The sequence below is a fragment of the Oratosquilla oratoria genome, chromosome 31, assembly GCF_046742065.1.
Source record: "Oratosquilla oratoria isolate Oo_2021 chromosome 31, ASM4674206v1, whole genome shotgun sequence".
Classification (NCBI taxonomy): domain Eukaryota; kingdom Metazoa; phylum Arthropoda; class Malacostraca; order Stomatopoda; family Squillidae; genus Oratosquilla; species Oratosquilla oratoria.
In genome coordinates this window covers 11,681,644-11,709,004 of record NC_134807.1, presented here as the reverse complement: position 1 = coordinate 11,709,004, position 27,361 = coordinate 11,681,644, and the positions used below count along the sequence as shown (strand labels likewise).

Sequence of the window (27,361 nt, the reverse complement as noted above, 5' to 3'; positions counted from 1 at the left end):
AAGGAGAGGAGGAGGAAGAGGAGGGGGAGTAGAGGTGTGTCGGGGGGGATTGAGACACGGTGGGGGGGATAAGCCTCGGAGTGGAGGAAGGTATAAAGGACCTTCTTAACTGGAATTGGAAAAGGGGGAGCTGACGAGAGAGGGGAGGTGGGGGGAGGGGGAGAGGGGGAGGGAAAGGGGGATTATAGAAACCTTTTTCGGGGGCGGGAGTGTTGTGGACGTTGAAACTGGGGAGTTATGTGAATCCTCCCTCTTCCCTCCTCTCCCCCTTCCCTCTTCAACCCTCCCCCCTCTTCCCCCACTCCCTCTCCCCCTTCCCTCTTCCACTCTCCCCTGTTCTCATCACCCCCTCATCCACACCTCTCCCTCTTCCATCCTCCCTCTTCTTCCACCCTATCCCCTCTTCCACCCCTTCTTCCCCCTCCCCCTCTTCCACACTCCTCCCCCTCTTCCACACTCCTCCCCCTCTTCCACCCTCCTCCCCCTCTTCCACCCTCCTCCCCCTCTTCCACCATCCTCCCCCTCTATCACCATCTTCCCCCTCTTCCACCATCCTCCCCCTCTTCCACCATCCTCCCCTCTTCCACCCTCCCCCCTAAAAATGTTCATAGGAACGAATCTAAGATTGAGACTGGCTAGATAGGTCAGGTCAAGTCAAGTTAGGGAAGGTCACGAAAGGTTAGGTGAAGTTAGGTTCAAGAAGGTTGGGGAAGGTCAAGTTTGATTAGGGAAGGTCATGTTAAACCTCAAGTAAGGGTAACTCAGTTAACAAAGGAAAACGACGGAAAGCAACGAGTCAGTGAATTGAACAAAAGATGACGTCACTTGTGGAGGGATAAGTTAGCTGTTTGGGGAGGAAAGGGGGAGGTGGAACGTGGGGGGAATAGAGAGAGAGAGGGGGGAGGGTAAGATTCGAATTTCATTAAATAATGTTTTGAGTGCCACTTGTGATCCTAAAGTTTGTAGAATTGTCGTGGTTTGGTGCCAAACGCAAATGGCACCTTCGGTGCCAAGGAGTGCCATCGATGAATAAAATCTTCTGGCGCCAGAGAGAGTATGATTGAAAGTGCCACTTAGCCCTGAAGTGAATAGAATTGTCTTGGTTTGGTGCCAAACACACTTGGCTCCTTCGGTGCCAAGGAGTGCCATCGATAAATAAAATCTTCTGGCGCCAGAGAGGGTATAAATGAAAGTGCCACTTGGCACAGAAGTGTATAGAATTGTCGTGGTTTGGTGGCAAACACACTTGGTTCCTTCGGTGCCAAGGAGTGCCATCGATAAATAAAATCTTCTGGCGCCAGACAGGGTATGAATCAAAGTGCCACTTGGCACAGAAGTGAATAGAATTGTCGTGGTTTGGCGCCAAGGAGTGCCATCAATGAATAAAATCTTCTGGCGCCAGAGAGGGTATGATTGAAAGTGCCACTTGGCACAGAAGTGAATGGAATTGTCGTGGTTTGGCGCCAAACGCACTTGACCCCTTCGGTGCTACTTGGCACTTCAAGTGTACAGAATAGCCAGGGAGCAGTTTGAATGAATGGGAAAGGGCCGTCAGGTATGGAAGGAAGCCGGGGGGGAGGAGGGGTGATTGGCATTATGGGGTCTATGTTGTGCGAGTCCCATAACAATGCTAGAATGAGGTTGGCGACGATGACAACGACGAAGACAACGACGATGTGATGTGAGTGCCATAACAGTGCCAGGGCGAGGTTGACGACGAAGACGACGATGATAAAGATGATGACGATGGCAACGACGACGCAGGCGCAAGGAGGCGAGGGGAAGAACGAGGGGAGAAGAGGGGAGAAAGAGGGGAAAGACGGAGGACGAAGACGAGCGTATAAGGGAATACAAGAAAGGCAAGACAGAGAAAGACGAATTGAAAGAGGGGGGGAAGGAGATAAAAATAGGAGATGAGGAAATTGCAAAAGGACTTAGAAAGAGGGCAAGGAATGGAACAAGGAATAAGGAAAAAAGAATATTGACGACCGGAAGTCTGGACGAAGGGGGAAATGGAAAGAGGGGAAGGAGAAATAGAAGAAGAAAGAGGCTAGAGAGAAAAAATGGATTGAACATCGAAAGGGGAGGAAGAAGAGGAGAAGGAGGAGGAGGAGCAATCGGGGGAAGCTTCCCTCCCCTCCATTCCCTCTCAATCTCAATCTCTCTACCCTTCTCTCTTTCTTCCTCTCTCCATCTTTCTACTCTACTCTCTTTCAACCCCCTCCCTCTTTATCCGCCTCTCCATCTTTCCCCCATCCTCTCTTTCCCATCTCTTCATCTTTCAACTCTCCTCTTTATCTCCCCTCTTTCTCCTCGTATCTCTACTTTCATCTTTCTCTCTTTCTCTCATCTCCTTTCTCTTCTCTCTCCACATCTCTCTTCTTCTCTCTCTCTCATCATCCTCTCTCTCTCTTCCTTCCTTCCCCGTCCTCTCTCTCCTCTCTCCCTCTCGTCTTCTCTCCTATCACACTTCCATTATCCTTATTCCCTTCCTATCTCCCTTTCCCCTCTCTCCCACCACCCTCTCCTCCTCTCATCGCTTTCTCTCTCCTCTCTTTTTCTCTCCGCTCTTTTTCTCCTACTCCCACGTCTTGGCCGTCACTCCCACTCTTTTTTTTTTTCTCTCAAACTCTCGTCTCACTCCTTTCTCTCGATCTTCTCTCTCGTCTCTCCTCTTCTCCTTTTTCTCCTTGCAATGGTCTTCATTGTTAACTTCTTTCTCTTCCCTCCTCCTCCTCCTTCCTCCTCCTCTTCCTCCTCCTCCTCCTCCAATTCCCCTTATCTCTCCTTTATTTCTCTCTCGCGTGTTCTCCTTCTTTCATTTCCACTTCCGTCCTTCCCCCTCTATCTCTTTTTCTCTTTCTCTTATTTTCATCTCTCTCTCTTTTAAACCATTTCTTTATCCCCCTTTTTCTTCTTCCTCTCTTTCTCTCTCCTTCCCTCTCTCCCCTGCTTCATATCCTCCTTCATTCGTTTCTTACTTCCTCTTCGTCCTTCTCCCCCTTCCTTCTCCCCATTTTTTATTTTACCTCTCCCTTCCTTTTCATACACCCATTCTCTTCTCTCCTCCTTTTCTTTTGTCTATTCTTTGTTCCTATACTTTCCTTTCACACCTTATGTTTACCCCCCTCTCTCTCTCTCTCCCTCTTTCTCTCTCTCCTTCCCTCTACCTCCCCTTCCCTCTACCTCCCCTTCCCTCTCCTTCCCCTTCCCTCTCCCTCTCCTTCCCCTTCCCTCTCCCTTCCCTGTCCTTCTCCCTCCCCTCTCCCTCCTCTTCCCTCTCCTTCCCTCTCCCTCTCCTTCCCCTTCCCTCTCCCTCTCCCTCCCTCTCCTTCCCCTTCCCTCTCCTTCCCCTTCCCTCTCCCTCTCCCTCTCCTTCCCCTTCGCTCTCCCTCTCCTTCCCCTTCGCTCTCCCTCTCCTTCCTTCTCCCTCTCCTTCCCTCTCCATCCGTCCTTCCCCCCCTCTCTCTCTCTCTCTCTCTATCTCTCTCACTCTATTCCGGTCGAGGTCTTTTCCTCAGTCCTATTTTCCCCCCTCTGAGGAACTCCTAAATAATATTTTTCTCCTTCCATCTATTTATATATTTCAATTTTGTATCTTCTGTAATAAGGATGAAATATGGACAAGGGATATACCATCACACATTATTGTTATTACGAATAATGGAGCAAAATTGAGAAATAGAGAGATTACATTAATATGGTGGGTTCGTTTGAGGCATCGTGTAAGTACGACCCCGGGGGGGGGGTAAAGTGGAGGGTGGCATAGTTACTACGGGGCCTTTTAAAGGTCGCGGACCCCTTGTTGAAAGACACTTCCAGATACATTACCCAAGGCCCCCGGGACGTGCCCACGTGGTGGTGGCGGCCTTATCGCTCGTTTCCCAACTGTAGAAGAAATGGCGACTCCAAGATAGCTGCCGTCCGATCCCAACTGTTGTAGGAATGGAGACCCTAATGAGAATAATATATAATTAATTAATAATTATAATAATAATAATAATAATAATAATATAAAAAGTGGTGGTGGGGGTGAGGGACCTACGCCAGGAGACGCTGAGTAGCTGCGGCCGAGTCGTCACCTTTGCCCTATGTACATGCGCTTTGGGGGGGACTGTTCTTTGTGGATAGGGAACAGCAACCACTCGCTGCTGGAAACATGAGAGAAGTGAGTGCGGGATTCGAACCCGAGACGAGGATGAGGATGAGAGACCAGCACGCTTCAGATTACTATTAAGTAATAGTAGTAACGGATATTAATAATAGTAATGGTGACGACTATTATCATAAGGATGATTATGTCGGTAGCAATGACTACTGATGAAATCAAATACAATTACAACGATAATAACAATAATAAAATAATAGTGATTAATGATAATTGTAAACACAGTATTGCCGTCCTGCAGCAGGCCACAGACCACAAATAGAAGGCTCAGACAGGCCGGCGAGCTGAACACTTCACTTCACTAAGGAGGAAGAAGAGGAGGAGGAGGAAGCTCTCTTCTCTTCTTTCCTCTCCTCTCCTCTCTTCTCCTCTTGGGGGCTAAATGTCCCCCTGGTCGATACACGGATATCATCCAGGCGAGACGGTGTCGGTGTAAGTAGTGGTGATGGTGCAAATGATGAGCTAGTGGTGTAAGTAGTGGTGCAAGTGATGATCTAGTGGTGTAAGTAGTGGTGGTGCAAATGATGATCTAGTGGTGCAAGTAGTGGTATTGGTGGTGATGGTGTAAGTCCCGGTGGTGCAAATGGTGTCAGTGGTGGTGATAGTGGAGGTACTGGTACTGGTGGTGCAAATGGTAGTGTTGATGGTGGTAGTGATGGTGTTTGTGATGATGATGATGGTATAGGTAGTGGTGGTGGTGGTGGTGGGCGACCCCAAGGAGAGAGAGACCACTCTCTCTCTCTCTTCTCTCTCTCTCTCTCTACTCTCTAGCGATCTCTGTGTCACTGGGGATGATGAACCGACAAACCAACTGACCAACCACCAAACCGGTCGGCTGGCCGGTCAGACGGTCGTGTAAGAGAGAGAGAGAGAGAGAGAGAGAGAGAGAGAGAGCTCAATCGAAGAAGCCAAGCCAGAGCCAAAGAGTGTCACGTTCTGTGAGCAATGTTGTGCGCACGCGCGCGCACACACACACACACACACACACACACACACACACACACACACACACACACACACTCGTGGCGCAGTGGTAGAGTTCCCGGCCGCCATTACGGTGGTCCGAGTTCGAATCCCGCCCAGGGCTGAAATCACTTCAGTATCGATGCGTTGCGGGTCGTTACTCCAACTCTCGTGAGCGGGGAGTTGTGTGTATGTGTGTGTGTGTGCGCGTGCGCGTACAAGGTCACAACATTACCCATAGATCGGTCATACATGATCTCTGAGCTCTCTTCCGGGAGGGAAATAGCTGTCGATCACGAATCCAACACGTGATCCAAGACCATGATGGTGAATCACACACATAAACACACACACACACACACGCACACGTATTCGTATTTACGTCCAGATTTCCAGACATGTATCTCTACATAACAATTTTTGTATACTTACGTAATGTCCGGGAGTCTAGCCGTGCTCGAGGGGTCCCGTCTATATCATCATCGGTCAGACTTGTTTCGACACGTTTTTTTATTTTTTATTTATCTATTTAATTTTATTTGTATAGAATTTTCCTTTCTCTTAGCGACAGCCTGAATAATTCCTGTAACCAATTAAATCGTTCATAATTGATTCGCAGTGGGCTTGGGTCACGTGCTGGTCACGTGATTTACAGTTAATACCCTTCCGGATGAGAGTTCGTATATGGCCCAATGTATGGGTAATGCTATGACCTTACGCATACCTTAGTTTGTGTGTGTGTGTGTGTGTGTGTGTGTGCACGTGTGTGTGCGTGCCCGTGGGTACACACAAACACGCACGTACGTACGTACGTACACACGGTACGTCTACTTTTTAAGGACTGTACCTTCAGATGAAAGGGAGGACAGGGGGGGAGGGGGAGGAGGGGAGAGGGGGGATGCCCTATATAGATATATTAGATAAAAGCTTAGTTCGTCCAGTGCCGTATTGGAGAGGGACGGAAGGGGAGGAAGGACAGGGAACGTGGGAGACAAAACGAAATATAAAGGAGGAGAGGCAAAGTAATTAGTAGGAAATGCAGAAGGGGGGGCACTTCCCCCCACTCCCCCCTCCCCCCCGGCCAAGGAAAACAAATCAAAAGTTTGTGCATATGGAAAAGGGGAGGCGAGGAAAAAGAGGAGAGGGGAAGGGGGAAGGATTTGAGTCCCCTTAGTGGAGGGAGTGGAGGTGTGGAGGTGGATGGAGGGTGGAAGATATGTGGAGGAATATTTTTTTTGCCGTATAACCAGCGGCTCTATCCTTTTGGGGATATTGTCGTAGTGATCAAGGAGGGTTTTTAAGGAGGAAGGGTAGATGTGTTAAAGGAGGATAGGTGTGGAGGTGGATGGAGGGTGGACGGGAGGTAGGAAGAGATGTGGAGGAATATTTTTTTTGTCATTTAACCAGCGATTCTATCCTTTTGGGGACACTTTTGTAGATGTGATCAAGGAGAGAGATTTAAGAAGGGTTTTTAAGGAGGAAGAGTAGATGTGTAAAAGGAGGATAGGAGGAGAGGGAGGAAGGTGAGAGGCATCTAGGAGGCAGAGGTGGCGAGTGGAGGGAGATTTGTGCCTCCAGTGAAGGAGGGAAGGGGGGGAGAGATGAGTAATGAGCAGTTAGTAGGAGGTAAGAGGAGCAAGATTATGTTGGTTGCCAGGTGGGGGCAGGAGGAGGAAGAGTAATAGGAAGAGGAGGAGGAAGAAGAGGAGTTGAAGGAGGAGGAGGAAGAGGAGTAGGAGGAGGAGGAAGAGGAAAAGGAGTAGTAAGAGAGTAGGAGGAGGAAGCGGAGGATTAGGGAGAGAAGTAGGAGAGGAAGAGGATTAGGAAGAGAAGTAGTATGAGGAGGAGGAGGAGGAGGAAGAAGAGTAGTAGAAGGAGGATTAGGGAGAGAAGTAGGAGAGGAAGAGCATTAGGAAAAGAAGTAGGAGGAGGAGGAGGAAGGTAGTAGAAGGAGGATTAGGGAGAGAAGTAGGAGAGGAAGAGGATTAGGAAGAGAAGTAGGAGGAGGAGAAGGGGGAAGAAGAAGAAGAAATGGAGGTTGACAGCTGGTAGGAAGCAGAAGGTAACGAGGTGTTCAGGTGTTAGGAGGTAATCTAGGTTTTAGGGAAGGACAGAGGTAACGAGCATAGGAGGTAATTGGTTCACGAGAGGCTCTTTAGAGGCCGTCGAGAACGTCAGCCTCTAGGAGGTAGGTGTACGAGTGAGGAGGTATTGAGGAAGCTTCGAGAAGATGGTGGTGGTAGAGGTAGAGGAAGGTGGTAGTGGTGGTGGTGACCATTATCATTATCACAGTGACCAGAACGCAAGTTCGGGCTTTCCTCTTCCTTCCTCCTTCCTCTTCCTTCCTCCTTCCTCCTTCCTCTTCCTTCCTCCTTCCTCTGCCTTCCCCCTCCTTCCTCTTCCTTCCTCCTTCCTTCCTCTTCCTTCCTCCTTCCTCTTCCCTCTCCTTCCTCCTTCCTCTTCCCTCTCCTTCCTCTTCCTTCCTCCTTCCTCTTCCTTCCTCTTCCTTCCTCCTTCCTCTTCCTTCCCCCTCCTTCCTCTTCCTTCCTCCTTCCTCCTAGTCCTCCTTCCCTCCCTTCTTCCTACTCCTTATCTCTCCTATTCTGTCTTACTCCCTTCTTCCTCCTCCTCCTCCTTATCTCTCATTCCTCCTCCTTATCTCTTCTAGTCTCTTCCTCCTCCTCCCTCCCTCCTAACTTCCTCCCTCCTTCCTCCCTCCCTCCTTCCTCCTCCTCCCTCCCTCCCTCCTTCCTTCCTCCCTCCCTCCCTCCTTCTTTCCTCCACCTCCCTCCTTCCTTCTTCAACCTTATCTCTCCTTCCTCCTCATCTCTCCTTCCACCTTATTTCTCCTTCCTCCTAATTTCTCCTTCCACCTCCTCCTCCTTCCTCCTTTCTCCTCCTCGTACTTCCTCCTCCTCCAGTTCTCTCCCCTTCCCCCTCCTCCTCCTCTTCCCCCTCCTCCTCTTCCCCCTCCTCCTCCTCCTCCTCCCTGTCACTTTTTCCTTTCTCTCACACATTTTCCTTTGCCTTCTTCGCGTTTTTTCTCCGTCCATTCTTTATCTCTCTTATTTTTTCTTTCTCCCCTCTTATAATTCCCATCTTTTCTTGCCATTTTTCTCTTTGCCCTTCCCCTTCTTTTTCACCCTCTTTTTTCCCCTTTCCCTCACTTTCATCCCCATTCTTTTTCCCCTCTCTCCTCTCCCTCTCCCTCTCCCTCTCTTTTTTCTTTTTTTTAACTTCAATTTTGTTTTTCTTTTCTATCTTCGATTTTACTTTATCCTCCGTCTTTCCTTCTCCCTCTGCTCTTAATTCTCGGCTTTCCTTTCTTTTACCTTCGTTCTTCGTTTGGTTGGCTTTCTTCTCTCTTTCTCTCTCTTTCTCTCTTTCCTGTTTCCATTCTTGTCCCTATCTTCGCCTTTTCTTATCTTCTGCGCTTTCCTTATGTTTTCAATTTTTTTCTCCTTGCTTTTAAGTCTTCTGGTTCTCTTTCCTTCTATCTATTTCTATATGTGTGTGTGCTTGTGCGTGTTTGTTTCTCTGTTTGTGTGGCGCTTTTTGTGTGTGTGTGTCTTTCTGTGGGTATCTGTGTTTGTGTGGCGCTTTTTGTGTGTTTGTGTGTGTCTTTGTCTTATGTTTGTGTGTGTCTTTGTCATATGTTTGTGTGTGTCTTTGTCTTATGTTTGTGTGTGTCTGTCATATGTTTGTGTGTGTCTTTGTCATATGTTTGTGTGTCTTTCTCGTATGTTTTTGTCTTTATCTTATGTTTGTGTGTGTGTGTGTCTTTGTCTTATGTTTGTGTGTGTCTTTGTCATATGTGTGTGTCTTTGTCTTATGTGTGTGTCTTTGTCTTATGTTTGTCTGTCTTGTGTTTGTGTGTGTCTCTGTCTTGTGTTTGTGCGTCTCTCTGTCTTGTGTGTTTCTCTCTCTCCCTCCCTCCCCCCCCTTTCCTCGTAGACATCGCTTTAACACTGGAGCAAGGCACGAGATAAAAAATCTGTATATAGATCCCCTGGGGGGCGTATGCAATGACCCCTGGGGAGGATGTGATGACCTGGAGCGTTTTCGCGGACCCTGGGGGGAAGAAAAATCCCCCCGTGCGTGTCTCCGTGGTACCACAGTGGCCCTGGGGGAGTTTTTTTTTTTTTTGCCGGGGGGTAATCCACGGACCCTGGGGGAAGGGGGGGGATAGTTGTGGGCCATTTTCTGGGTTCCCACGGGTGGGGACTGGGGGTTGGGGGGAACGAGCGTCTGCTTGTGGAAATTCCATAAATCAATCGGTCGCCCTCTCCCCACCTACTTTATCCCCCCCAATCCTCCTTTATCCCTCCCATTCCCCCCCCCCCACCCTTATCTGCTCCAATATCCTTCTTTTCTCCACTCTTCGGGCTTGTTTACACCCCTCCTCCTCCTCCCTCCCTCCTCCCCTCCCTCCTCGTCCTCCTCCCTCCTCCCCCTCCTTCTCCCCCTCCTTGTTCTCCTCTTTTTCCCTCCCTCCTCCCTCCTCCTCTTCATCCCTCCTCCTGCTCCTCTTTATCTCTTTATTCCTTCTCTCTTTGTGTGTTATCTTTTTGTTCCCCCTTCTTCCTCTTTTTTTTTTCTTCCTCTTTTTTTTTCTTCCTTTCGCTCTTCGTGTACATCTGATGCTGTTTCTTCAGCTTGATCCAACAACTCCGGTGATTATTTGCACGTTCTTTCACCACCAACCATTATCATCACTATCACCAACTATCACCACTATCAACAACCATTATCATCACCATCACTATCACCTATCAACAACCACTATCACCACCTACCACCATCACTATCACCACTATCACCACCACCACCACTATCACCAACCATTATCACCACTGTCACCACCACCAGTATCACCATCCAGTCACCATTATCACTATCACCAACCACCATCGCTACCACCAACCACTATCACCAGCACCACTAGAGAGATCTTTGGGTGGAGAGGGGTTTACCAGCGCTTCAATCCTTATGGAGAATCTCGCGCGGAAGGTGCAAGTGTGGCTAGAGTACTAAAACAGGCTTAAGGGGTTGTCACAATGGGCTGTTTTTCCTCCGACATCCTACCTCCAACTTCCATTTGAATAACTGGAATATGAATTCGCTTACAGAAACCTAGAGTTCTCCAAGACCATTTTAACAGTATGGGGCTATCAGACTGGGCTATTTTTTCCTTCGTCATTCTACCTCCAACCTTTATTTGAATAACTAGAATATAAATTCGCTTACGTAAACCTAGGCTTCTCTAAGACCATTTCAACAGTATTTGTAACATTTGTGTAGATATACGATCTCTTAGTTCATCTTTTAGCTTTGCTGATGGAAAGATTATTTTGATATTTGGAAATTTGAAAATTTGAATTCTTGTAACCGAAGTCGTTTTTACTCCAACGAACTCTCAACGGTCGAAGCTAGTGACGTCCGTGTAAGCCCGGTGTGAACCCCAGAAGTCTTCTCTAGAGATCTAGAAAGTCTTTAAGTAGTTTCTGGATCTCTATTAGGATCCTGATATGCACCTAAGAGCTGGTGTGGGATGTGGGGGAGGGTCTAGATCTCTAAGAGCAATACAACTCTTGGCTCTTTGTAGGTAAAGTCTCTTTGTAGTAATAAAGAGTTCATAAGGCGAACGGGGAGTCACGGAAATGAATAAAATCTTCAAGCGACCAACGGGGGAAAGAGGAAACGACGATTTGGAGGAGGAAGAGGTGGATGGGAGTGTGGAGGAGGTTCCACAATGGGAAGAAAGTGGGATTAGGGATTGGCTGAAGCGGAGAATGGAGGAGTGGAAGAGGGAGGAGGAGGGATGGAGTTTGGGGAAGAGTGGATGAAGGAGGAGTTGGGCGACAAGGAATCTGTTGAAGCTTCTGGAAGGAAAGAGGAGTGGAGGGTGGAGGAAAGGAGAAGAGGAGGGGGATGGGACATAGGTTGGGGCTGGTGGGAGGGAGGGAGAAGAGGAGGAGGAGGAGGAGGAGGAGGAAGATGACAGGAGGAAAGGGAAGGGACATGGGAGGTTAGGGATGGTGGGAAGAAGGAAGGAGAGGAGGAAGAGGACGAGAGGAGGAGAAAAGGGAGGTGATATGGAAGGATGGGGTTGGTAGGAGGAGGGGGGAAGAAGAGGAGGGGAGGAAGAAGAGGAGGAGGAGGGAGAGGACGAGAGGAGGAGGAAAGGGAGGTGACATGGGAGGATGGGGTTGGTAGGAGGAAGGAGGAGGGGAGGAAGAAGAGGAGGGAGAGGAAGAAGAAGGAGAGGAAGAAGAAGAAGAGGACAAGAAGTCTGCAGTAGATGCCAGGAATGGAGAAACTGCAAGAAGGCTTGAAGGTTTTTCTGAAAACTTGGCATCTGAGGAGGCCAGTGGAAAGGTGGGGGGATGGGGGGAGAGGGGCGAAAGAGGTGGGGGAAAGGGGCGAAAGAGGTGGGGGAGAGGGGGGGAAATCGAAAGCAAACGTTATGTATCAACTTTCTGTCCATTTTCTGTTTCGAGTCTTCCTCCCCCCCTCCCCCCATCCCGTTTTCTTCGTTCTCCGTCTTTACCTTCTTCCATCTTCTTCTGCCTCGCTTTTCTTTGTGTGTCGTTTCTTCTTCGTCTTCAACCCCTTTTTCGCTTACGTCGTTCCATCTATCCCTATTTCTTCTTCTCCTCCTCCTCCTTTTATTATCATTGTTCGCTTTCATCCCCTTTCAGTTCTTCTTCCCATTTTCTCTTTTTGTTTGTTGGCGTCTCCCCTCCTCCTCCTTCTCCTCCTCCTTCTCCTCCTCCTCACATGTCCAGCTCTCCCTCTTTCTTCTCTCTCTCTCTCTCCTATCTCTCTCCCTTTCTCCTTCTGAGTTGCCTTTTGTTTATTCAGTCCTTCACTTATTCCTTCCTTCCTTCCTTGCTTCCTTTGTTCTTTATTCTTTCGGTCTCTTGCCTTCTCCTTCCCCTCTTTCCCCTTCCCCTTCTTCCTCCTTCGCTTCTCCCTCTCTTCCCCCCTTCCCCTTTCCCTCCTTCCCCCTTTCCCTCCTTCCCCCTTCCCCTCCTTTCCCTTTTCCCCCTTCCCCTCCTTCCCCCTTCCCCTCCTTCCCCCTTCCTCTCCTTCCCCCTTCCTCTCCTTCCCCTCCTTCCCCCTTCCTCTCCTTCCCCCTTCCTCTCCTTCCCCTCTTCCCTCCTACCCTCGATTCTCCCTCCTTTTCCTCCTTTCCCTTTCCCCTTTCCACTTTTCCCCTTTCCACCTTCCCCTTTCTCTTCCTCCTCCCCTTCACCTATCCCCTCCCTACTTCTCCCCCTTCTTCCCACATCCTCTTCCCCCTTCCCTTCCCCCTTCCATATTTTCATTTCCCACCTTCCCCCCTCTCCTTCCTCCGTCTTCCCCGACTTCAGGCCGGCCACATGTCTTCCATACCAAAGGGACCGGGATGCGCAGTCGCTATCTTGCTTAGTCTTTAAACCTCACGTTGTTGCGATAGCCGATCCTCGTACATCTTCACCTGCGCGCTGACCCACGACTGATTAAAATCGCCTGGCGTCAGCCGGATCCTTAAACGAGGTCAAGAGGATGAATGGGTTAACCTCTTAGACTGAGAAGAGGTTAATCGAGATTAAGATGTATTTAACACTTTCGAATGGGGAATAGGGGATTTCCCTCTGCTGAATAAAATCGACTGGCAACAGAAAGATGAAATGCTAAAGCTGTTAACACCAGCGAACGGTTTCGTCGAGGTAAGTTTAACTTCTCAGAAGTCTTTAGTCTTTAGGGGCTTTGACTTCGTCCTCAGGCGCCAGGAGGTCGTGACCTCGTCCTCTGGCGCCAGGAGGTCGTGACCTCGTCCTCTGGCGCCAGGAGGTCGTGACCTCGTCCTCTGGTGCCAGGAAGGCTTCGAGGACGAGTAGGCGCGGCGCCTAGGATGTTGTTAGGAGCAAATTCGAAACCGAACCTTGCAACGTCATCTTTCCAGAAACCGGCATGGTTTTAGTCTTTGACGGGCCTCGTTGTTGTTTTTATCGTCTTGTTCTCGACCTGTGATACCAAAGCAACAAAAGTAACTGACCGGCGTAACGGAGCTTCAGACCCGTAACGCCTCTTGACAGCAACGGCCAAATCTTTTGAATGTAACGGTCAACTCTTTTTGAATATAACGGCCTTAACCGTCACGGCCACACTCGGCTTTATGGTGACCCTTTTTTCCTGGCCCTTGAGAGCCCCTTTTGGTCGAGGCCCCCTGCCTGGCACTCTGGCACTGTGTGACACTCGAGAACATTTCTTTCCCCTTAAGAATTGTGCCAGCCTCTCCCTAGTGTCATCAACCTCCATACTGGTACCGACTCGTGACGTCATGTCGTCTTAGGTTTCTAGTGTGGCATCTCTCCGACTGAGACCAAAATAAATTTTATTTTATTATTATAGTTTACTCGTTTTATTAATGTTTGTTTATTTTTTATTTATACATTTTTCCTGACAGCCTTGTAGTGTATTTACCTAATTGCCTAGTTGTATTTACTTAATTGTAGTGTACTGAGTTTGGGATATAATCGTAGGGTTTCGTCTCTATCTCGAGTTATCTATTATCAATTAGTTTATTGTCCTGGATTATTTCTTGTAACGTGTTCTGCAAGTTGCTGCATCGATGTGGAAAAGTATTTCCTTGCGTGTGTGTGTGTGTGTGTGTGTGTGTGTGTGTGTGTGTGTGTGTGTGTGTGTGTGTGTGTATGCGTGTGTCATGTTCCAAAGTGCGTTTACCAATTTAGGAATTACTCTAGTCTCAAATTACGCAGTTAGTTTTACTTAACCTCACTTACCGTGTAAAGCAAAGCACCACATTTAAGGCCGCTTCACACTGGGCAGATTATCGTCAAATATTCAGAGTTCGTTTGAGTTGAAACTACTTCGGTTACATTTTTTTTTAAATCTCCAGATATCAAATTACATTCGTACTATATATTGAAGGACCTAAATGACAAACTAGGGTATTTTAGACCCATTGTTGAAGTGTTCTTAAAGAAATCTAGCACACCGTAAACGAAGTCTTCTTCTGTTTATTCAAATGGACAACAGTTGACGACAATTTGCCCAATGTGAAGCGAGTGCCAGTACGAAGGTACGGAACAGTTGGGGGGAGGAGGTTCACACCTGTGCACGTCACAGGTGTGGACAACACCTGCTCATTATGATCACCACGTTTCTCTCTACAGATGTTTGGCTTTCACACTTGCTACTCGGAACGACACTTGATTAAGTTGCTACTTGACGTATATAGCCAATTAACCCCCACTAATTACCCTCACTAATTGGCTTATTCGCGTGGCATTAGCTCAAAAGGGAGACGCAGATGCAGAGTGACGCTTTGTCCCTGGCTTGCCCGGCGCATGTTCGCGGCACCGAAGGGCGTGTCCACACACATGTCCGCAACATGTTGCATGCAAGTCGCCAACATGTCACAAACATGTCGCCTTGTTGTATGTCAGAGACATGTTGATTGCATATTCCAGACGAAACATAAGGGTGGGGATGTGGAGTTAAGACGAATACATTGCGTCATTTCGTCCAGCTTGTCTCTAACATGTTGGCGACACCCGTGTACACAACGCCTTTCCCCCGACCCTGTCTCAGTCTTTGTGGTTAATCGAGAACCTGTTGAATCCTTAGTCACAAACGTCTTCTCTATCCGAGTATTAAACACGCGATTTCTCTCTCTCTCTCTTCTCTCTCTCTCTCACACACACACACACACACACACACACATGGATAGAAGCTCTGGTAAACTATAACTCATAACAACAGCAACCTCGTTTGTTAAGTTGAGGTAGCGGCATACTGGGCATTTCTCGCTAGCATGCTACTTAGTTTGGGTAGAAACGACCTCCATTACGATTTTTTTTTTTTTTCCTTCAAATTTCCAAAAGTCAAATTACTCTTGCGTCTGAGAAGCTGAATGACGAACTAAGAAGTTAAACCTAGAATACGAAAGTTAGACGAAACATTGTTGAAATGATCTTACGGAAGTCTAGAATATTGTAACCAAAGTCGTTCCTACTCCAACGAAGTAGCAAAAGCAAGTAGCATGCTAGCGAGAAAAGCTAAGTGTGCCGCCACCTTTAGGTGCATTTACACGCGTTGCATGCGCGCGAGCACGCAAGTTAATCTTCTCCTTTGTTCATATCCGTCGTTAATTACGTACTACCATTTCGTTTCTTTCCCCCCTCACGGTTTTGTGCTTTGTCTTGGCGCCTTCCCTCCTTCCCCCCTTCCCTCCTTACCGCCTTACCTCCTTCCCCTCCACGCTCGACAAGAAAATGCCTCGAAGAAGAAGACGGGGGAGGCAGCGGAAGCAGATTGTCAATAAGTTTCGTCCATCCATGCGCTGCGTTCGTGTCGAAAGGGTGAACGAAACCAGAGGAGTTTGTGAACGATAAGTTTCGTAATGATGAGGTTAGTACGGGTTGACTAAAGATTGCCAATAGCAAGTGTAAGAGTGATAGTAAGGGTGTGGGGTGAGTAGTGGAGGGTGACTTAGGGGGGTAAGGGTGTCTTAGGGGGAAAAAAGGGGGGAGTTGGGGTGGTAACGGATTAGGGTGGGAGTGTTTGATTTGGGGGGCTAGGGATTGGGGCTGATGGAAATAACTCGGGATTTGGGAGGGTTAGCTTGATTCCATTTTTTTTTTCTATTTATTTTATTATTATTTATTAAATTATTTATTTATTAAATTATTTATTTGTTTTCTTGTTCCTGATGTCTCTTGGTGATTACTTTCGTCTCGGTGGCGAAAAGGAGGACATTTGGCCCCCCGGCTTCTTACGGACCAAATGACCCCCTGTATTGGATTCCAATTGTGTGTAGGGGGAGAGTTGGGGAGAGAGACGTAAGATTGAAGGAGACTGCAAGAGACCATAAGACCCTACACTAGGTAGTTCCATGTCCATTACCACCTACCATCCCCATCCATAAAGATGTATAACCTTAAAACAACTGATAGTTTCAGCGCTCACTACATGGTTACCAAGTCTATTCCATTCGTTGACCATTCTATTGCTAAACCAGTTCTTGACTATTTCCTTCTTAAACCTAAATTTCTCCAATTTAAATCCATTATTGCGAGTCCTGCCCTGTTGTCTTAATATGATGACCTTGTCTGCATCCCCCTTGAGACTTGGGAGAGGAGAGTGATGTGTTGATGGTGATGAGGGAGATGTTAAGTGTTGGGGAAGGGGTTGTGAGGCTGTTGGTGGAGATGGTGGTGTTCATGCAGGTAATGGTGGAGATGGAGAAATGGATAGAGGTGGTGTTGGAGATGGAGGTGATGTTGGAAATAGTAGTGTTGGAGATAGAGGTTGTGTTGGAGATAGGGGTTGTGTTGGAGATAGGGGTTGTGTTGGAGATAGGGGTTGTGTTGGAGATAGAGGTTGTGTTGGAGATAGGGGTGGTGTTGGAGATAGAAGTGTTGGAGAACCGTTTCCCTACCTCCTTTTGCTTCTCCAACAAAATCTCTCTCCCTCACCCCCACCCCCCCCCTCTCTCTCTCTCTCTCTCTCTCTCTCTCTCTCTCTCTCTCTCTCTCTCTCTCTCTCTCCATACAACCACGCCCGTACAGTCTTGCGCAAAAATTCCTCAGCACACATTGGCGCATAAAACACTACAGTGTAGCAGAACTCCCTGCAGGCACAGCACACTATACTCATACACTACACATCACACTCCCGCAATACACCACATCACACACACACACACACACACACACACACACACACACACACACACACACACACACACACACACACACACACACACCACATCACACACACACACCACATCACACACACACACATCATATCACACACACATCACACACACACACACACCACATCACACACACCACATCACACAATACATCACACCACATCACACCGATAACTGGCCACGAGTACATACCGGAGTCCCAGGTTATCCTGTGAGTCTTTTAGGGTCCGCATCATCTTCAAACGAGGGACCACAGACCGGTAATGACTTGGTAATTAGTGGGTACCAAGCTGTTTGCTTGTTTCTGTAGTAATGGGACGATACCAAGAATTTTATACGATTCCGATACGAGTCCCGATACTGCTCTAAACTTCCGATTCCGATTCGAGTTCCATTCCGATACCTGTAGCGATTATAAATCGTGGTAATTTTCGGGCCTAGCATTTGGTTTGGGGAAATTAATACTTTATTAACAAAGTACATTTGGTAATAATCTTTTATCGGTATCGGAAATTTTGATAATCGGAAGCTTAGAACAGTATCGGGACTCGTATCGGAATCGTTAGAAGTGTTGCTATCGTCCCGTCGCTCGTAAGAAGCGCTGGTGAAGTATTTTACAACCTTTCGTAGTGTATGGTACTCTTCGTTGTACTGCGCTTTTAATATACAACCCCGTATGTTTCACAACACCCAATATTTTACAAACCCGCACCACTCCTAAATCTTCCCCATCTATCACTACAGGTCTTGAATTGTAGAACTTTCAGGTCTCTTGTATTCCCAAGTCCCACTTGAGGCGGTACTTTTGTACTCAGAGGTCTTTCTTTGGTACTTCAGGGTACGCTGAGACGTGCTGCATTCTCGTCAGCTTTTCTGCCCCGACCGTATCATCCTCGAAACTTAGTTCTTAATAATATACAATCTCTTCGATTCAACACACGCGCGCGCGCACACACACACACACACACACACACACACACACACACACACACACACTCAGTTGGTAGAGTTCCCGGGTGCCACTACGGCGGTCCGGGTTCGAATCCCGGCCAAGGCTGAAATAATTTCAGTGTCGCTGCGCTGTGGGGTGTTACTCTAACTCTCGTGGGCGGGGGAGTTAGGGGTGTGTGTGCGTGTAAGATCACACATATGAGCTCTGAACTCTCTTCCGGAGGGAAATAGTTGTCGATCACGAGTCCAGCACGTGATCCATGACCATGGTGAATCACACACGAATTCTCTCTCTCTCCACCACTCCTTCACACACACTTAATATGTCTACCTCTTTTTCTTCTGCAGATCTCTTCAGTACACGTTCACCCATATTTAACAAATTCCCCCCATCTTAGCTCCCCATATGCCCCCATACTCTCTTCATTGCCCCCCCCCCCCCCGATGGGCCTCACCCATAGCGTCATCATCCCCTCCCCCCGATGGGCCTCACCCATAGCGTCATCATCCCCCCCCCCCATATCCTTCGTGACAGTCACTCCCCAATATTCACTCCCCATACTCCCTTCAGGTCCTACTATAATCCCGCGCCCTCCAGACTCCCTCCATACTCCCTCCACAAGGCTCTCCGGCCTCCTCTTTCTCCTCCCACATCTCCCTCCTCTTCTTTCTTCTCCCTCATCTCCCTCCATCTTCTTCCATTCTCAATACAATCCTTGCATGATTTTTGTCTGTCACTTTCCTCTCTCTCTCTCTCTCTCTCTCTCTCTCTCTCTCTCCCCCTCCCTCTCTCCCTCCCTCTCTCCCTCTCTCCCTATCCCCTCTCTCTCCCTCTCTCCCTCTCTCTTCTCCCTCATCTCCCTCCATCTCCTTCCATTCTCAATCCAATCCTTGCATGATTTTTGTCTGTCACTCTCTCTCTCTCTCTCTCTCTGTGTGGGTAAATGTTTCTCTCCCCGTTTTTTCCTCCCCAATTTTCCCATTCTTTCCCATCTGCCCCCCCCCCACCGTGCCTCTCGTTCCCTTGCACCTCTTCTGCTCCTCTCCCAACCCTCCCCTCTCCCCTCCCTCTCTCCCCCGTCCTCTCCAGTCCTCCCCTCCCCCCCCCATGTGCCGTAGGCCTGAAGTGAATACACCGGAAATGTTGTTGCTTTCAACCTGGTAGGATATGGTTGAGGGAGGGAGGGAGGGAGGGAAGGGGGATGGGACATGCGACACGTTGGAGGGAGAGAGGGAGGGAGAGGTAAGGATGAAGGAGTGGACGAGGGGAGAAATAGGAGGGAGGAGGAGAAAAATAAGTAAATAGTAAGGAAAAGTAAGAATAGGAGAGAGAGAGGAGAGGGAGAGGTAACGAGAGGTGGAGTGGCAGGGAGAGGGCTGGAGAGAGGAAACCTGTGACGTCATAGGGAGAGGAAGCGAAGCTAAGGGTTGGGTCTTTCTGTGTGTCTGTGTCGGTTGGTTAGCACAGCGGTCTGTTGTCCATGTCCGGGGCTGGGCTCGTAGGAGGGTGAGGGAGAGGAGGAGAGGTAGGAAGTGGGGAGGGTGGAGTTGTGTTTGTATATCACTAGTTAGGTTCCTAGACCCACGCACTAGTTGCACTAGAAGGGTGTGTGGGGCACTATACTTTGCTGGAAAAGATTCGGACCCACGGGCTAGCTCAGTTGTCATGTTCGCAGTCAATTCCTGTACTTGGGAAAGAGGAGGGGCAGAGGGGCAGTGGGGGCGAGGAGGGGAGGGGAGAGGGGGCGCTGCTGGTGGCGTCGGCCACATGGGTCGGGGAGAGGGCGAGTGAGGGCGAGGCAGTAAGGATGTTGGGTTTGTGTTGGCACTGTCTGATGGTATGGGACGCCCGGCGCAAGACGATCTTTTCTGTGTGTCAGGAGAGTGTGTCAGCTACGAAATATGGGAGTATATTTTCGCAATGGGGAGAGGGCTCTGAGAGTCCACAGACTCCTTAGCTGTGTTGGGAGTCCTAAAGAATGTCTCAAGTGTGGGTGTGTAACCTCTCGTTTGAATAAAATCACCTGGAGACAGCAAGAATAAAGCTACAAGTAATAAGACGCTGATGAGGCCTAGGGAGTATTTAGGGAAGAGTCCCTTAAAGGGCATAATTAGGGAGGTGTCATTAACGGACGAAGGGGGAATAGGGGAGCGGGTGATTCAAGGGGACTGTACTAGGGAGGGGTGCCAATAGGGTTCAATGCTACAGGAGGATGCCAGTAGGAGAGTGTTGGACTCGGGTGCCAGTCCTGGATAATGCCACTAGAGGAGAGTGCCAGAGGTGATGCCTACCCTGGATAGTGCAAGAGGAGGTGTATGCCAGACATGGATTATGCTAATGAAGTAGAATGCCAGGGGCACATGCCAGATAGGGTTCAATGTCAGAAAGAGAATAATAGAGGCGGGTCCAGTTCGGGATAGTGCCGATAGAAGAGGATGCCAGAGGCGGGTGCCAGTTCTGGATAGTGCCATTGGAAGAGGATGCCAGAGGCGGGTGCCTGTCCCAACCGAGAATGGGAGTTGGCAAGGCAACAGTTACGTTCTATTTGCACTGGAGCGAGGAAGGAAGGCCGAACGCCGGGTTGCCGGCGTTCGGCGACCGGAGAACGTGGACACTCCACTCCATTGGGGTCGTTCGTATGTTGCGTCTTCCCTGGCCGGAGCCGGTCACGTTGCAAGGCCGGTAGTCTCCCTCTGTCTCTCTCAGCCTCTTTCTCTCCCTCTTTCTCTCTCCCCTTCTTTCTCTCTTTCTCTTTCTTGTCCCGCGCAGTCATTTTTAGCCGGCGTGAAAGTAGGAAGGCGAAAAGAGAAGTTTGTAGGAGTGACGTGGCAGAGATTATCGCAGTCTTGCGACGCGTGGAGGACGGACGTTAGGAGAGATATTTGTTCAGCAGTGGACTCGAAATGACTGATTGGTTAATATATCTGTACAGTTGGCAAGATTTCTACGAGAACCAGTGTTGTCCGATGCTGGAGATACTGGCAATGTCGCCACTTATGCGTTCGCGGAACGGTGTATGCATATGCAAAGGTTGCACGTAATTAACTTGTATAATCTGTTCGTTTCGCATTTGCCTGCGACGTTGCCACGTCTTCTGCCAACTGCAGGTGGAACGTGTAGAAGTCTCGCCAGCTGTGCGTGTTATTATATTCATTCTTCCTATCCTCTTTCCTTTTCGTCTTCGCATTTTCTTCCATTGATTGTCCTTAAATGTGGCAACATTGGTGATTATCTGTCCTAATATTCTCTATACTTTATTCATTTATATATTAATCAATCCTTCTTGACAGTATGTCATAACTTTGCACCTACTTGAATGGCATGGCTCATTGATAGAGAACATTCATTGCATTGCAAAACCCAGGGTTCGCGTCCCACCAGCATTCTCCATGGATAAGTACCGGGATCTGCTGGGCAATGGTGGGGTGGGGTGGGGTGGGGTGTCGTAGAGGAGCAGGTTCCTCACGTCTTCATTGTCCTGAGGTCGAATAGACATCCATGTATCCCTACAATATCTGTTCCTGAGCTTTCCAGCTTGGGAGAGGCTGCTTTTTAATCTACCCCCCCCCCTCTCTCTCTCTCTCTCTCTCTCTCTCTCTCTCTCTCTCTCTCTCTCTCTCTCTCTTTCCTTCTTGAGGTTGTTTATATAGCGGTGAGGTAGACAGGATCTTGATATGAAATCAGCTGGGAATTGTTGTGTTTACATCAAGTAAACCTCACCCCCACCCCTTTTTTTCATGAGCGCCAAAAATGGCCTCCCCGTTTTCTATCCGTTTTAGAAAACGGAACTTAATCCCTTTTTCAGTTCGAAGTCTCTCAAATGCAAGATAAGGTTCGGGTATGTGGATGTAGCCTTGCGTTCTTCCTCGTTAACACAGCGGCAAACTTTTAAGCCTTTTTTCTGGCTAATGACTATTTGATTCATTCGAAAGGGGCTATTCATCAATCGAGGCACCGTCTTATGACGAATAAAATCCTCTGGGATTGTGACCCGTTTTAACGTCGCCAACTCTGCCTATCAGGAGGCTAGGACAGTGCCCCTTACAGAGGACTTTGTAGCGTGGAATGTAATGAACCATGCCCTTGGTCCAACTCGCTGGCGGCAGAGGTCGAACTGCCGTCACCTCGACCTCCGCCGCAAGTAGCGACGCTCTAACCCGTTCGGCCAGCGAGAGAGATATTGACTAGGAAAGGAGAGAAAGGATAATCATCGTTTGGGGAAACTATCGTAGCAAATATTGCCTGGCAGGAAACTTAAATTTTACTTTAGATAAATATATATGGACCAAATGTTGTTTTAAGTTCTATAATATTACTGTTATTATTATCATTATTATTACGGTTATTATTTGGTGAATTTATTTTTTAATAAATTTTGTAACTCCTTTTTGCCATCTCCTTTCTACTTCCATTTCATCTGCTCGTCTCTTCCTTGTCTCCTCTTCATCTTTCTTCTGTCTCTCCCTCCCCTCCTGTCTTTTCTTCTTCTGTCTCTCCCTCCCCTCCTGTTTCTTCTTCTCCTCCTATCATTTCCCCTCCTTCTGTCTCATCCTCCCCTCCTTCTCTCTTTTCTTCCCATCTTTCTGCCTCTTCTTCCCCTCCTGTCTCTTCCTCCCCTCCTCCTGTCTCTTCCTCCCCGTGTTCCTCTTCTTCACCCTCCTGTCTCTTTCTCCCCTCCTACGTCTTTTCTCCCTTCCCGTCACCTCCCCCCCACTTCTCCCCATCCCCTCTTCTTCCCCTCTCGCTCCTTCTTCCCCTTCTTTTTTTCTCGACACCCTACCTCCTAATGAGGGTTAGGAGGGGGTGGGGGTCACCTCCTCAACCTTTAATCCGTCTCATCCCAAACACGACTTGTTTGTGTGTGGATCTCCATTGAATTGAGCGAATATCTGTCTAATTAATCATTTTTTTAATTTGCAGGTAAGTGGACCTGGACTGTTTGTGGCGAATTGGACATCATGGGTAAGTACGTAAGTGGATTGAGGTGGGGTGGATAACATAAAAATGGAAGAGACTGCAGGTGACCATAAGGCCTACACTAGGTAGTTCCATGTCCCTTACCATCCATCATCTCCATCCATAAAGTTACATATTCTCTTAAAACCAGTTGTTTCGGTGCTCACTAACTACCTCGTTACTAAGTCTATTCCATTCGTTGACCGCCCAATTAGTAAACCAGTTCTTGGCTATTTACTTCTTAAACCTAAAATTGTCCAGTTTAAACCCATTACTACGAGTCTTACCCTGCTGTCTTAATATGATGACCTTACTTGCATCGCCCTTGTTAGGAAGGCAGTTGAAAGGAGAAGTATCATTTGGGTTGTAAAAGTGCTAACCATTATGGACGGATTATGTTGTTGTGGAATAGATAGGATCTTGCGTGGGAGAAGGAAGAAGAGGAGGAGGAAGGGGAAGAGGAAGAGGAAGATAAGGAAGAATAGGAGGAAGGGGAAGAGGAAAAAAGAGGATGAAGGGGAAGAGGAAGAATAGGAGGAAGGAGAGGAGGAAAAAGAAGAGGATGAAGGGGAAGAGGAGGAGGAATAGGAAGAGGAAGGGGAAGAAGATGATGATGAGGAAGAATAGGAGGAAGGGGAAGAGGAAAGAGAGAAGGAAAAAAAAGAGGAAGGGGAAGAGGAGGAGGAAGAGTAAGAAGAGGAGGAACAGGAGGAAGAGAAGTGCTATCTAAACCTTCATAACACTCTGGACTTCCCCCAAAAAGTACCATTACACATAATGATGTGAGGGCATGAAGTAGGAACTAAAGATGTCTAAAGCCAAAGATGGTTTATTTACATGCAAGGAGGCGGAGCTTAAGAGTGACGTCATGTCGGTGAGACAGTCGCGAAGTCGTAAGTCTCCGTGACGTCATGTCGACTTTTAGGATATTTTCAGTCAAGGAGGACAACTTTGCATTCGTATATTTAGCTTTTTATATATTTATTATTATATTTACCTTGTCATCCCTGACTTGGCGACGCTATTTATCCTAACAACGTCACTTCCCTAATCACGTGACCCTCTTACATGACGTCACCAACCTTGACTTGGCTGCGTCATTTCATATCTTCACCAATCACGGACCATGTCTTTCCTTCGACTCCACCCCCATTTTCTTTCCCATAACAATCCACACTATTTCCATTCCCCGTTTCCCCTCCTCCCCCTTCCCCTCTTCCGTTGTTCCCTTAGTTTTAGTTTTCTTTAGCAAATGTGTCATTTTTTCACAATTTCTTTCGTTATTCTCCTCTTCGTCTTCTTCTGATTTATCTTTTTTTTTTCTTCTTCTTTCCTCCCCGTCGTCCTCTTCCACATCTTCCTTCTCGTCCCCTTCCCCCATCCTCCTTTTCTTCCTCCTCTTCCTCCTCCTCACATTAGTTTGTACAACTGTAAGGTATCTGTGTTGTTTAGGAAAGGAAGAATAAGAAGGGAAGGGAAGGAGGCTGTTTCCATGGTAACCGGAGGGATTGATTCCCCTACTTGGGTACGAGATCAAGACGAGATGGGGGGGAGGGGGTGGGGGGAGTAAAGAGGTCTTGTGGCGGGTATGGGGTTGGGTTGGGGGGGTTGAGAAGAATGCAGCACATTCTGAAAGGACATCTGCATGGACATTGGAATCAGGACTTCCTCCTCCTCCTCCTCCTCTTCTTCCTCCTCTTCCTCCTCCTCCTCTTCCTCCTCCTCTTCCTCCTCCTCCTCTTCTTCCTCCTCCTCTTCCTCTTCTTCCTCCTCTTCCTCCTCATCGTCTTCCTTATCGTCTTCTTTTCCTACTTCCTACTCCTATTCTTCCTCCTCTTCCTATTCATCTCCCTTCTCCTCTTTCCCTCTTCCTATTCCTCTTCCTTCTTTTCCTCTTTTTCCTCCTCTTCCTATACCTCTTCCTTCTCCTTTGCCTCCTTTCTCCTCCTCCTCCCTCCTCTTCTTCCTCGTCCTGCTCTCCCGAACCTTTAGACATATGAAACATCTGGAAAACCCCAACATTGGGCCAAAGAAGGCCCATGTTGACAAAGTTCCTTCGTAGACTCAGTAAGGCCCTTAGTAAGGCTACCACGGAACAAGGAAGGATTATAGAACCATAGGAAGCCCCTGCGGGCATAAGGACTTTGGGAGGTTTCTGTTTGAGGACCTAAGGAGGTCCTTCTTGTCCTTCCTTCGTTCCTTCTCAACCAGCGCTTCTGTCCGTGTGCATATTATCGCACCGAGGATTTGTAATTGTAGAGGTTAAGGGAAGGATTTAAGGAGAGAAGCAGAGTAGAGAAGTAAGGAAGGAAGGGAAAGAAGGAAGGAAGGAGGGAGGGAAAGTAAGAAGTAGGGAAGAAAGAAAGGAGTTAGGGAGGGAAGGAAGAGAGGAAAGAATGCGGAAAAGAAGGAAGGAGCGAACGAGGAAGCGAAGGAAGTAAGAAAGGAACGAAGGACGGAAGGAAGAAAAAGGAGGAGGGAAGGTTGAAGAAGACAGTAAGGAGTAAAAGAAGCAGCGAAGTAAGGAAGGTAAGGAGTAAGGAGGGAAGGAAGGTTGAAGACAGTAAGGAGTGAAAGAAGCAGCGAAGTAAGGAAGGTAAGGAGTAAGGAGGGAAGGAAGGAGTTAGGAAGGCAGCGTCTGAAAGAAGACCTGAAATCTGACGCGCCGTTGGGATCAATGGCAGTAATTGCAGTGTCAGGTCGAGCGCGACGTACTTGCTAGGAGGGTTCCCCACTGCCTCCCTCCCTCCCCTCCCTCCCTCCCTCCCTCCCTCCCTCCCTCCCTCCCTCCCTCCCCTCCCTCCCTCCCCTCCCTCCCTCAGGCACTCCCAGGCACTGACTGTCCGACATCGACCGTCTCCTGCCCGCCGCCTCTGTTGTAGGTTGGGCCCACGACGATGATGATGTTTGGGCTGGTCCTTACAGTGTCAGGTCATCTCGGTGTTAGGTCATCTCTGTGTCAGGTCATCTCGGTCTCAGGTCATCTCAGTCTTAGGTCATCGCAGTGTCAGGTCATCTCAGTCTTAGGTCATCTCAGTTTTAGCTCATCTCAGTGTTAGGTCATTTTATTGTTAGATCCTCATAGTGTCAGGTCATCTCGCTGTCAGTTCATCTCAATGTTAGGTCATCTCAGTATCAGATCCTCTCAGTGTCGGGTCATCTCAGTATCAGGTCATCTCAGTGCCAGGTCCTCTCAGTGTTACGTCATTTAAGTGTCAGATCATCTCATTGTCAGGTCCTCTTAGTGTCATAGGATTAGTAACGCCACAGTTAGACCCCATAGCTCCATGGTTCTACAATCGTATTGTTCCTGAAGCGGTAACACACATACTTGGTCAAGCTGTGATGGCCTCAAGTCACCCCCCTCCCCTCCCTCCCCCCCACCCTCACATAAGTTGGCCTAATTCTAATTACCAAACTACCCTTTTGTGGCAAGACTACCTAACTACTGAACACAAAGCCCTACTACCACCAATGCAAAAACTATTTTGCTGTTACTTTCACTACGCCGTTACTAAGCCCGTGGGAGTAATTTGTACCACCGTTACTACACCTATTGAGTAATTGTACACACATACACACACAAACACACACACACGCATACTCCGTCTATGTGTGTGTGTATGTGTGTGTGTGGCGTAAATAGTGTTAGATTTGTTATTGTTATTGTCAGCGTGGCAGCGAGACGACTCCGAGTCAGGTGGCACTACTCCACTCAGGGAACAAAATCCAGCCTAAGCTTAGCGAGGAGTTAATATTCGCAGCGACTTGATATTTTGACGGGGACTTAATTTTCGCAGCGGCAATTGAAATTCATACCGGCCCGGTACCGGGGTGTGGCAAGAGTTGGGGTGGGGGAAGGGGGGAGGTTAATGAGAATAGGATGACCATAAACCAGGCATGTCGTCCCCTTCCCCCCCATTCTTCTCTTACTCCCCCTTCCCTATTACCCGGGGGGGGGGGGTGCGCTCTCCTGTTGTCTGCACCCCTTCCATTCCTTACGCCATTTTATTTGTTAAATTAGATTTTCTTTACACTTTCCCACTTTTTTATTTGTTTTACCTCTCTCTCTCTCTCTCTCTCTCTCTCTCTCTCTCTCTCTCTCTCTCTCTCTCTCTCTCTCTCTCTCTCTCTCTCTCTCTCTCTCTCTCTCTCTCTCTCTCTCCCCGTCCTGTATTCAAATGTCTCCCCTGTCGTTCAGCACTAACAACCTTCAACACATCCACACTGGAATGCCCAGTTATCTCAAAACCTTCCCTAGTTCCCTCCCCTAGCCGCCTCCTCCTCCTCCTCTTCCTCCCCCTCCCCCTCCCCACCACCCACCACCTCCCTGCCACACTCGTTCACCGCCGTCGCACCTAAAGATGATATGCAGGGAGCCAAACCCCGGTAGAGAGACGCTTTCTCGAGGGTTTCTGCCGAACTTGCCCAGGAGTCTGCCCCGCGCCGGCTCTACCACCCCCCGGGCGCTCACTAAGCTCGTCTTACCGAATACTTGTACACCAGACGTGTAGGCTTGGCCGGGGAAAAGGGGGCGACATGACGTCATCTCGCCGTCAAACTCGAACCGTGCAAAATAGCCGGGACCTTAAAG

General features: G+C 48.4%; 1 protein-coding gene across 2 annotated transcripts in view; it reads left to right on the top strand.

Annotated features, from left to right (window-relative positions):
* Window positions 1–27,361, top strand: part of stx (ubiquitin-like domain-containing protein stuxnet) — a 475,332-nt gene that overhangs the window by 386,491 nt on the left and 61,480 nt on the right. The window contains exon 3 of one of the 2 annotated variants that reach the window (XM_076213307.1): window positions 22,732–22,773. The exons of the other annotated variant lie outside the window; for it this stretch is intronic. Within the exon in view, the coding sequence (XP_076069422.1) occupies window positions 22,732–22,773 (42 nt within the window). The remainder of the gene's footprint in view (window positions 1–22,731; window positions 22,774–27,361) is intronic. 2 annotated transcript variants of the gene reach the window in all.